The sequence below is a fragment of the Drosophila arizonae genome, chromosome 2, assembly GCF_054131065.1.
Source record: "Drosophila arizonae isolate 15081-1271.41 chromosome 2, UAZ_ARI_1.0, whole genome shotgun sequence".
Taxonomy (NCBI): Eukaryota; Metazoa; Arthropoda; class Insecta; order Diptera; family Drosophilidae; genus Drosophila; species Drosophila arizonae.
In genome coordinates this window covers 18,257,042-18,267,906 of record NC_142922.1, presented here as the reverse complement: position 1 = coordinate 18,267,906, position 10,865 = coordinate 18,257,042, and the positions used below count along the sequence as shown (strand labels likewise).

Sequence of the window (10,865 nt, the reverse complement as noted above, 5' to 3'; positions counted from 1 at the left end):
AAATGGTTTTTTTTTTTTTTAAACTGGTAATAATTATTAATAATTAATAATGATTTACAATAAATCGTTCCTATCATCGTTTTTCAAATCAAACAAATCTTAATTTGTATTATTTATATGTATTCCAAAATTTGCCAATTTAATTTTTTTTTTAAATTATATTTGTTATTATTTATTTCTAAATAAAAAATAAATCAACTAATCAAGAAACTGAAATTTATTACAATAATTTATAATTTTTTTCTTTGTATTTTTTATCTCAAGTCTATTTTAATATATTTTAGAGAATATTTAAATAATAAGCTAAAGTAAAATAAAAATTATTTTGTGATTTTATTATTTGTTTATTGATTTTATCTTTTACATAAATAATTTATGTTAAAGAGTATTTAAATGTCAGTCTAAGCATAAGCTCTATAATCTATGGACTCCAGCAGAAAACAAGTAAAATTCTACGAAGAAATTTTTACTGATTCAATCTGACCTTCGTTGTTGTTGTTATTGTTGTTGCTGCTGGTTGTTTTTTTTTTCTTTTTTTTTTTTTTGAAGACTTTGCGGTTTGCATTATATATTTAATAAAATCGTTTGCATTTCTTATGTGTTGCTAAGTGTCAGCGGGCATCTAATTTGATTTATGGCCCGCAAAGTTATGCCCCAATAATATCGAAAGATAAACTTTTTCAGCTTCCAGTGTGTCGCTCGTCGTTGTTGTTGTTGTTGTAGCTGTTGTTGTTGTTGTTGTTATCTCTTTCTCGGATAAGTTAACGACTACGATGACTAAGGCCTTTTTAAACGTTAAGAGTTGTCATTGTTTTTGCCAAACTTGCGTGAATACCAATCATAATTTATTCACGTGTGTACGTATTCGGATGTGTATATGTGTATGCGTGTGTGTGTGTGCGTGTGTGTCTGTGTGCGCTTGTGTGAGTGTGCGTGTACTATATTTCATGACACATGCATGTACATACAATTTATTATAGCTAGATACCCTCTAGCTCTCGGCCTGCCCCTCTGCCCCCACTGCCCCCACTGCCCCCTCTGCCCCAACACGCCGCCGTTACGCAGTGAGGCAGCAAATATTCATCAGATTGAAACCAATTGGTTGCCTTGGAGGCAGAGCCGAGGCAGAGCTGGATGGGAATTTGTCAAGCATAATACCTGATAATCAATTGACTAACAGCACTAACTAAATAATGAATTGTGTGATCAGCTGACATATATATGTATCTGTGTGTGTGTTTGTGTGTGTGTGTTGAAGTATCCGCACGTTGGACTATCAATCAAATTGGATGCAAGGCTAACGCCTGCTAATTAGCAAATTAAAAATGTTACAAGGATTTCGCTTATATTTTTTGTGCGCGCTTGTTTTTCCTGCCACGTATTTGAAAATGTTGATTTTGCTGCAGCACGAAAAACTCATTAGTAATTAAATATTTTCCGGCGCAGCGACAACGCCCCGTAGTTCTTTAACGCTTGTTGTTGCTGTCATCGTGTTCGCACAGTCGGAACTTCCGCACTTCCGTTGGAGCGCTGCTGCGTCTGCGTCTGCTACTGGCACACACAGCGTATACGCAATTTTTGTTTTCTTGTTTGAGTCGGTGCGTATTAAGGCCGTAAACAAGTATACGGCTATGCTCCAGCATCAGCTACGGCAACGGCAACGGCAACGGCAACGGCAACGGCTCCGACTACAGGCCATAGAGCTCGTTGTGGGCCGCAGCCCTGAGCATGATTTGTTACTGACAGCGTCTCAGGCAGAGGCTCCAGTTCTAGGGAGAGTCTGAGTTTGATTTATTTCACGCTGAACAATTTATGAGTGAAGGTGAAGCAACAACAGCAATAAAACCAACAACAACTGCAATGCATTGAGCCGAGGCTATGGCCCAATGGGTTATACATAAGCACCGACACACACACCAACACACACACATTCATATATCTGTATAAAATATGTATGTTACTTGGGACTTGTCAGCGCGCTCGACTGCAGATACGCAAAATATTCCCAAAAGATTTGAAGCGCCTCTGGCCCAGCACACAGCATGTTAACCGGGCCAAGAACGGCCGCCAGGCATATCTTGTTTTGGCCATTGTGATGGATGTGGCTACGCTTAGCATTATGCATGAGACTTCACTTACTGTTCATAACGGCTTTTATTTCAATTAGTATTGGCTCATCCGCAGTGCTCATCTTCTTTGCTGTCCACTCTTCACTCTCTCTCTTTAACTCCATCTCTATCTCGCTTACTCATCCCTCTTAGCTTATGCGCTGCAACTTTAGGCAGCACTACGTGCCAGCCGCGCCCCTCCGCCCGTCTAGTTGCCAGTAGGTTGCCTACTTAGCAGAGTCTGTGGCAGCGTGAAACTTTCGGTTTTTGGTATTTCAAATTATAGCGCTTACCACAAAAGCATTTTGCGGCTACTTAGTGGCGCAAGTGCTGCAAGTGGTGCGCTTTTGAGCTCAGATTAAAATTCAATTTCGAGACTTTCCATGAAGGCGCGTAACTCGCGCTGCAATTGCCGCTGCCTCATTGCTGACGAATGCCAGCTCATCTCGGTTATGAATTTCCATGGGATTTGAGACAATTTCGGGAACGTAATCCATTAAAAGTTTCAGAGTTCGGCATCATAAATATGCATAGAATTTAATAATTTAAATGAAAACAAAAAAACACATATAAATAAATAAAATAAATAAATAAAACATACATTGAACTTTTATGAAAATTGCAAAAGTAAAATCTGTCTCTCTCTCTCGTCCTCTCTCCTCTACGATTGCCACAAATTTATATACATATATATTGTATATTTATATTAATATTTGCACAGCTTAAATAACTTTTCAGCTTTAAATCAATATTTTTAAAAATTAACTATCTCTGCTCATTATTTGCGTGTTCAGCCAACATATTTATTACTATTTGCGTGGGTGACAACGAATCCTTTAACGGCGTGAAATAAATATGTCACATTGAAGGCAGCGCAAATAAATATATGCACGTACATACATATTATTTTTGAAATGTGTTTTCGTTGTTGTTTGCTTTGGGCTACTGAGTTTTCTCGTTTATCAATTGCCGAGTTGTTGCTGAGTGTTGGCTGGCAAAGCTGCGCCGCAGGCATCGGCCGCGCTCAATTTGCAGGTTTGTCTGTACATTTGTCCGAGCACACACATACACATGCTGGTATTTATGTGTAGGATGTGTACAGGTGCGCGAAGGCCTTTATCGTTTTTCAATTACCGAAATAACGAAGCATGCCAGCCCCCCTCAGCTCCGCCCGCCCGTTGCGCAACTCAGTGCAATTAAGTCACATAATCTTGGTTATTGCCCGGGGTCGCATCTACGGCGGGAAATCAGAGTCGTAAACGTTGCGCAATGGCTTGGAAAAGGCGGGCCTAACTCTCGCTGTAAATACACATTCATATTGCAATTCATCATTTGTTTTTTTTTCTTTGCCTATTTAAATTTAATTTTACACTCACGCTGGCATAATTAATCATAATTAATCTAGATGACAGTATAGCTATGTCTGTGTGTGTGTGTGTGTGTGTGTGTGTGTGTGTGTGTGTGTGTGTGTGTGTGTGTGTGTGGGTCAGCAGGGGTTGAGCACACCTTCAAAGCGACAGTTCAACATGGCTTTTGTCATTTGTTAATTAAGATTAAACATTTATTTACATTTATTCGATTTTATGGTTGCATTTTCGTTTCTGTTTCTATTATGGCTTATGGGCTAGTCGATTGCACGATTGAATGAATTAATCGACGAATCGACCTATCGATTATTAGTGACTTAATTACGTATAAAAATACTTAAAGCTGCCTAAACGGAAAAAACCCAAATACGATTTACACTATATACACAGGTGTGCCTCTCTTCTATGTACAGCGCAGCGCCGTGGGCGGTGTGGGCGGTGTGGACGGCGTGGGCATGTGGGCATGTGGGCATCCTTCCTGCCAGAGCTGTAAATTGAGTAATAAAATCAATTGCAATGTCCCTTTAGAGCAACCGCAGCGCAAACTCACCCTCCCCCCGTCCATCCAGCCGACCGTCCAAAGGGCAACACCAAAGCAGACATCAAACATAAGCTGCGACTTCTGAGACTACTTAGGCGGCAGCTAGCAGGAGCTGGTGCTGCAGCTGAAGTATGGGGCGTGGCATATGCTGCAGCAGCAGTACCATTCCGAGCAGCAGCCACAGGCTCTGCCCGGCCACCAGTCTGACGCCCAGCTCGTGCTGCATGGCCGCGTGCTGCTCGCTCTTAATGATATGCACAAAGACGCTGTCGCTGTCTGCAAACGAGAAAGGGGGCGTGGTGGGTAATATGTTAGCGTATATGTGTGCGTGTGTGTCTGTGTGTCTAAGTGGGTGTGTGCTGGATATGTTGGGTCATCGGGCACTCACTTGAGTTATCCGCGGAGCATGTGTAATTGCCGGAATCCGTGTGAAGTACGCGCGATATGACCAGATTGCTCGTCTTTATTTGCTGCTCGGAGATGACGCGTATGCCGCCGCGCGTCGAGTCGCTAACAAGTTCCGTGTCCTTGTACCAGAGCATGTGCGTGTAGGGTCCTGGCGCCTGGGGCGCAATGCATGTCAGATTGATGTCGCTGCCGCTTTGGATGAACAGTTCACGATTGGCCAGGATTTGTGCCTTTGATGCTGTCAATGCAAGACGCAAGACATTTGTCAATTACACTGTCCTACATCGCTTTTCGGACTAAACTCATTATCATTCCCTGCTGCCTTACTCTGTCGCACCTGTTTCTGCACAGCTCGTTAAACTAATGCTTAGCCTCGCCTCCTGCTCCACTCCCTAGTCCCGCCCTCTCTTAGGTAGCCATACAGACATTGCTTTCAATCTCAATTTAAATGCAAAAGTTTTAGTTTTTCGAGTATTAAATGCTAGTTTATGTTTTATATTTTAGTTTTCACTTTAGTTTCCAGTTTTAGTTTTTAGCTTTAGTTTTGTTTCAGTATGAAGTGATTTGCAAAATGCTAGCCAAGGTCCGAACCAAACTATAACTTTCATCAGTTAAACCCAGTTTTGTTAATAACAGAAGTAATACAAAGTAGGTAAATTTAATATATTTCAGTTTTTCATTCTTAATTTTATTGTTGCCTCTTGCCGTCGCTTGACCTAGTTGCACATATTTTCCTGCTTCTCACTTTGATTTGCCTCTTCATATATTTCCCTTTTTGCGAGTCTTAAGACTCGGACTCAATTGTCTGTTTCCTGACATAGCCTTGCACGTTTTATTATAATTATATTTTTTATTATTATTTCTGCTTTGGCGGCTTTCTTTGATTTCTTTTTATGCATAGTGCACATAATTAGTTTACTTTTTATCTCATTATCACTATTTCTTGTTTACAGGCTGCCAATCAATCTCTGCGTCATTCCCTCAACATCAGCTAATTTAGGTATATTTATTTTCCCTCTTATCTTTAACTGAATTATGAAAAGCAAAACAATTCCAAGAAATTTCGTATTGAAGGTTGATTAATTCATCTATTTAATTTATTTTGTTTTTGTTCTTTTTTTTTTTATTACTATAAAAATAAGAATGGGTATAACGGTTGAAATAATTAGAATATATACCTGATATATTCTAATATATTCATTCTTATAATCATATTTCTATTTTGACTACATTTCTGCTTCATTGTAGTCATACTGTGCAACCCACAAGTTCGACGTTTTTTCAATTATTTTTAATAAAAATGTATAACATAAAAAAAAAAAAAAAAAAAAAAAATATATATATATATATATATATATATATATATATATATATATATATGTATATATATACATATTTCATATAAATTGTAACATAAGAAAATAATAATTGCCTTAAGGCCTTTGTTGCTCTGGCTTCAAATTGTTATTAAGAATTGATTCTTTGTAACGATTAAATAAATAAAATCAAAATAATAATAATAAACAATTAAATAAATTTGGTCGAAAATAAGTCCTTACCTATTAAAGTTTTTCTTTAAAAACGATTTGCCCTACTACAAATTAACTTAACGAATGGGAGACTTAAGTCACTTGACTCAAGCTCAGCTCTTACATATTTTTAGCTAAGGAGTCAAACGCCAATGCTTGCCTCGATATTAAATTTTCATGTCTCTAGAGCTTGGCAGGTTTCACTTTGGGTCCGTAGATACTTACTCACAACCATCAGCTTGTAGGCGAGGCTGATTTTGGGCTCCGTGGAGACCTGGCACTCATAGACGCCGGCGTCGCGCGGCTGCACGGACACGATCTTCAGCACCCACTCGTCGGAGTTGTCGATGTGGCGAGCGAGGAAGCGCTGATCATTGGTGTAGGTCATGATGCCAATGGTCAGGATGTGCAGGTCGCGCTGCCTAATCCAGGAAACGGCGCGATCGCCCAGATGACGGACACGGCAATGCATGCGGGCCGTGGTGCCGAGGGCGGCAATTATCTCGCGCTCAGTGTTGTTGTCGAACTGCGGCTCGTACTCGTCCGGTATCAGATTGGAGAGCTCCTCGGCCCGTGCTGCGGATGGACAGGAGAAGTTGGTTTGCAATGTGGTCAGTGACTGCTGTCAATAAACGCTTGTCAAGTGGCTAAAAACTACAACATTGTGAGACTTGCCGCACTCTATCAAGCACACTCACACTCACACTTACGCACAGACACACCATAGACACTTGAAAAGGGTATTAGATAACTGTATCTAAATGTCAATCTAAATGTATTCATGTGCATTTATATTCAACATCAACGTCTACGTTTCTATCCAAATCGGAATGATGGGCCAACACGCTGCAAAAGACAGCTCGGCAAATGGATATGAATGAGTGTGAGTGTTCGGGTGTCTGTGTCTGTGCCTGCGTCTGTGCCTACGTCTGTGCCTGCGTCTGTCTGTGTGCGAGTGAATGAATGGCCACACTACATACGAATCAACATTCATTTGATTAACGAGTATTTGTGCTTAATTTATGCCAAAGTTTACCATCTTATTGGCATACATACTCGTAATACACTTCACATATGGATTTGTGTGTGTGTGTGTGTGTGAGTGTGCCTGAATGGCTGAGACCAATTCGCATTATGATCCATCATTGGGGTCTCACTTGAGGCGAGTGATTTATGTGAAGGCCGCTTTATCAACGTTCTGTATTAGCCAACAAATCCGCTAATAATCCACGACTGCCTAAACAAATACCAACGCAAAGACAAATACACACAGAGAGAATGCGAGCATGTGCCTACTTAACAAACATCATATACGCAAATATGTATGTGTGTGTGTGTACACATATATGTTTCAGTGTATTGATTTATTGTCACGCCCATTAGCCCATGTGAGCTATCAAATATCGAGCAATAAAATGCCGCTAAACACTTAATTGAAACTGTTGCTACACTCGTTACAGTTACAATGGAGCCGCAACCTGCACCACACGTGCCGCCCCCGCCAAACATTTTACAAATGAAATTGCTTTTTGTGTGTGTGTTGCACAATAAAACTCACACAATTTACACACGCATATAAAAAATAAATATGGAATGCGCTGCTTCTTCTTTTTTTAATAAAACTTTTGTATTTACATACAAAGTGCCAGACGCCGTTCAAAAGTAACCAGTGCCCTATACTTCTCTCTCTCTCTCTCTCTCTCTCTCTCTCTCTCTCTCTCTCTCTCTCTCTCTCTCTCTCTCTCTCTCTGTGTTTTTTGTAGGTTTTTCAAACTGTTGAGTTCAACCGCAGCAACAAGCTCGACCATGCCCGAACCACAGTCAGCACTAAAACTGAGGCCAGGTGCCATAAATAATAAATGAGAAATTGCCCCTGCTTTGCCAAAAAAAAAAAAACAAAAAAAAAAAAAACAAAAAAAAAAAGAAAGAAAAGCGAGAGCAAAAGAAAAACAAATAAACACCCAAGCGAATAGCTCTTTTGTTTTCACAAGTCCCCGAAATGAGCACTTGCATGCAAAATTTACTAAATTTATTAAGATACTTTGCAGCGCTTTTCCTAAGTCAATATGCAAAAATGCACTACGATATTTATGTATATTCAATATAAATGTAATTCTAAACCACATTGGAGCTAATGAACTCAGGCAGCAATTTATTGGAATGAATTGGTAAAAAAATCGGAAGATCAGTCTAAAGTATAAACAATCATTAATCAATTGAACTAAGTCATTAGAATCCATATCTTACACACAATAAATTTTTGCGTGCAAATGTATATACATATACTTGATAATAATATCATATTGCATTGACTATATAAAAAACATATATATGTATATTTGAAAGAGAGTTCTATAATCCTTTGCTGCAATTAATGATTTAAATTACAAATCGAATTTCACTTTAAATTAGATAAGCCTTTACATTGTAATTTATAATTCGATAAAAAATAAAAAACGGTGTGCTAACTTTTTTTGTTTTTGTTATAAATGGTATTGTTTTACAATTCGAAGAGCTATTTTATATAAATTTAATATTACATTTTTTTAAATGTAAATTTCCATTGTTTGCCTCACTTGCATTTAAATGAAAATTACACATACATATATAAATGTAAATATTACATAAATGTAATATTAGATTATTTTTGTTTTTTTGTTTTTTTTTTTTTTTTTTGCATTAAATTTTTTGTGCAGCCTATTTGCACTTACATAACAGAAATTCAATATAAAGTAATGCAAATATGTATAGTCCGTGAAGAGCCCATACAAATAAGAAATATATGAGAGGCTCGTTAATTTGTACCCAGCTAAATAAAAAATCGCAATAAATCGAACAAAAATTGGCTTCCCTTGACAAAATTCGTTCTCGATAATTCTCGATAGTTTGAATTTCTGTGTGAGTCGAAACAAGAGCTTAACACCTTGCCATTTCGAATTATCGGGACTCGACTGTATTACAAATAGATTTAGCTCTGCTCTAAGCACTTCATGTAATTATCTAATTTTAAATGTTCAGTGCAGTAGGGAGACTTATTATGTTCTATGATGACTGTGCTGAAACACTTGAGACACCTCAAGTGCTCATATTGCTGCCTTGATTAAGTGCATTCTCCTGAGAGAAATAATAATTATGCTCAATCTAGCTGCACTCGAGACTGACTCCATTTAAATATAATTTTCCGCCCAGGCGGGCATCTGTCGTGTTCGTTTGGTCAAATTGAAACAGTTTAAGCCTTGTGATAAATTAGTCAACATTTCGACAACTTGACTTGAGCTACGAATCCACTTTCATTTCTCGCTCTAAAAGTTTCGTTCGTGCTCTGCTGTTGGAGTTGGCAATTGCTCTATATACACTTATAGATATATAGATATATGTGTTTGCTGAATACTTACCAAAGTGTCGCATGTGGCTTGTGTGCTTATCGAATGTTGTGGTTAATCCCATGATCACAAGCATCGCCGCAAAGTATTCCAACAACATTTCATGCGCAATTTGTGATGCTATTAAATTATGACTGCAACCAAAGACGACAACAGTAAAAACTAATTAAAATAAATGATGGCAATCGCAAAGCTCAAGACAAAGACACTGCCAGCGACTTAAATGAGTCAACGCCATATTGTTTTGCCAGCCGTCAGCCAAGGACCGACGACCGCCAGACTCGATTTATAAGGACACACGACTCCAAGCGACGTAGGCGGGAGGAGGGCAGGGGAAGGAATTGCCGTTTGCGGACGCGTTAGCAGCGGAAGGGATTAGATTTTGAGTCCTAAGTCTTAAGTCTTATCGGAGACGGAGTCCCATTCATTTGAAATGATGACAAGTCCGCATTGCGGTTGAGTTTTCAATCACCATGACATCCGCAGGCAGCTCGTTGGAGTGATTCGGATGGCCGTAGGCGGGGGAGGGGGAAGGGGAGGGGAGCTGCCAAACTTGAATAATTTCTTCATTACACACTAAGCTGCTGGGGCAATCGGTAGGTGGACGTTTACTTTTTGGCCCGTGGCTATAATTTCGGTCTGGTCACGTCCGACTAATACACTTAATTGTACGAGCACCCATGCTCCGACTCATTGCCACTCATAGACACTCAAAGATACTCATGAGTCTTAGTTTTCGTGTGCGGTATGGGGATATTCTCATTTCTACCTTTTGCGAGGGACTAGAGCAATTTGTGGACGATGCGTTCGGATTCAATGTAGCGCGAATTGCGTGCCGCCATTTCATGCGTCACGTAACGCATTCAAGCGCGTTGCGTTACTTATACGTACACGTATTACGTTACACGTTACACGTTACACGTTACACGTTACACGTTACGCGAATTTCTGCTTTACTTTGATTTTTTCTTTGCCTGCCCGAACTTGAACACAACGCTCGCTAGAGCAACGAGCGGCCCGATTTGTTACGTTGCGTGTTGCTTCGTGTTTAACTCGTGACTGAGTCACGGCGAGTCACAGTGAGTCACCGGGTCACTTAGTTATCTCCTCGCACAACTACGTTCTGTGTGGCTTGAGGCGCGCTAAAGAACTGAAAGCATTCTGAAAACTAACCTACGCAAAGAGTGGCTCTGCGAGTGCTTCGGCTCCTGCGCAGGCGCCCTGCTCCCCGTGTGGCAGCAACATGTTGCAGCAACATTTATCGTAAGCGTAATTTAATTGTAACACATACCATTAGGCCACTGCCATGTTGGGCGCTTACGGCTTGAGAATATACGTATAAATGGAAATATAAATGTGTAAAGGCCCCATGCAGCTAGGCATTCCATGCGTCTTTTGGCGAAGGAAGTGCCTATGAAATATTTAACAAGGGCTGGAGCACGCAGCGAGAAACACTTTCAAAGTGTCCTTTGATTTGTGTCACGCTACAGAAGCAACAACAACAATGAAAAGAGCGACAACAGCAGCAG

General features: G+C 39.7%; 1 protein-coding gene across 2 annotated transcripts; it reads right to left on the bottom strand.

The window, feature by feature from the left end:
* Positions 1 to 514: 514 nt before the first annotated feature.
* On the bottom strand, positions 515 to 10,481 carry dpr5 (defective proboscis extension response 5). Of its 2 annotated transcripts, XM_089469746.1 has the most exons (7): positions 10,106 to 10,481; positions 9,349 to 9,470; positions 6,179 to 6,529; positions 4,405 to 4,662; positions 4,026 to 4,292; positions 2,402 to 3,962; positions 515 to 2,349 (listed from the first exon to the last, which is right to left on the bottom strand). In XM_089469746.1, the coding sequence occupies exons 2-5, from the start codon at positions 9,434 to 9,436 to the stop codon at positions 4,108 to 4,110; spliced, it is 882 nt and encodes a 293-aa protein (XP_089325872.1). In that variant the 5' UTR covers positions 9,437 to 9,470; positions 10,106 to 10,481; the 3' UTR covers positions 515 to 2,349; positions 2,402 to 3,962; positions 4,026 to 4,107. The 2 variants fall into 2 exon arrangements, with proteins under 2 accessions (XP_089325872.1, XP_017856452.1); XM_018000963.2 differs by having other exon boundaries at positions 515 to 3,962.
* Positions 10,482 to 10,865: the final 384 nt, after the last annotated feature.

Excerpts from the sequence above, each read along its gene's own strand:
- dpr5 (XM_018000963.2), bottom strand. The coding sequence starts at position 9,436 with ATGTTGTTGGAATACTTTGCGGCGATGCTTGTGATCATGGGATTAACC. Across the intron at positions 6,530-9,348 it reads AAGCCACATGCGACACTTTG|CACGGGCCGAGGAGCTCTCC; the intron begins GTAAGTATTCAG and ends GTCCATCCGCAG. Across the intron at positions 4,293-4,404 it reads ATGCTCCGCGGATAACTCAA|ACAGCGACAGCGTCTTTGTG; the intron begins GTGAGTGCCCGA and ends TCTCGTTTGCAG.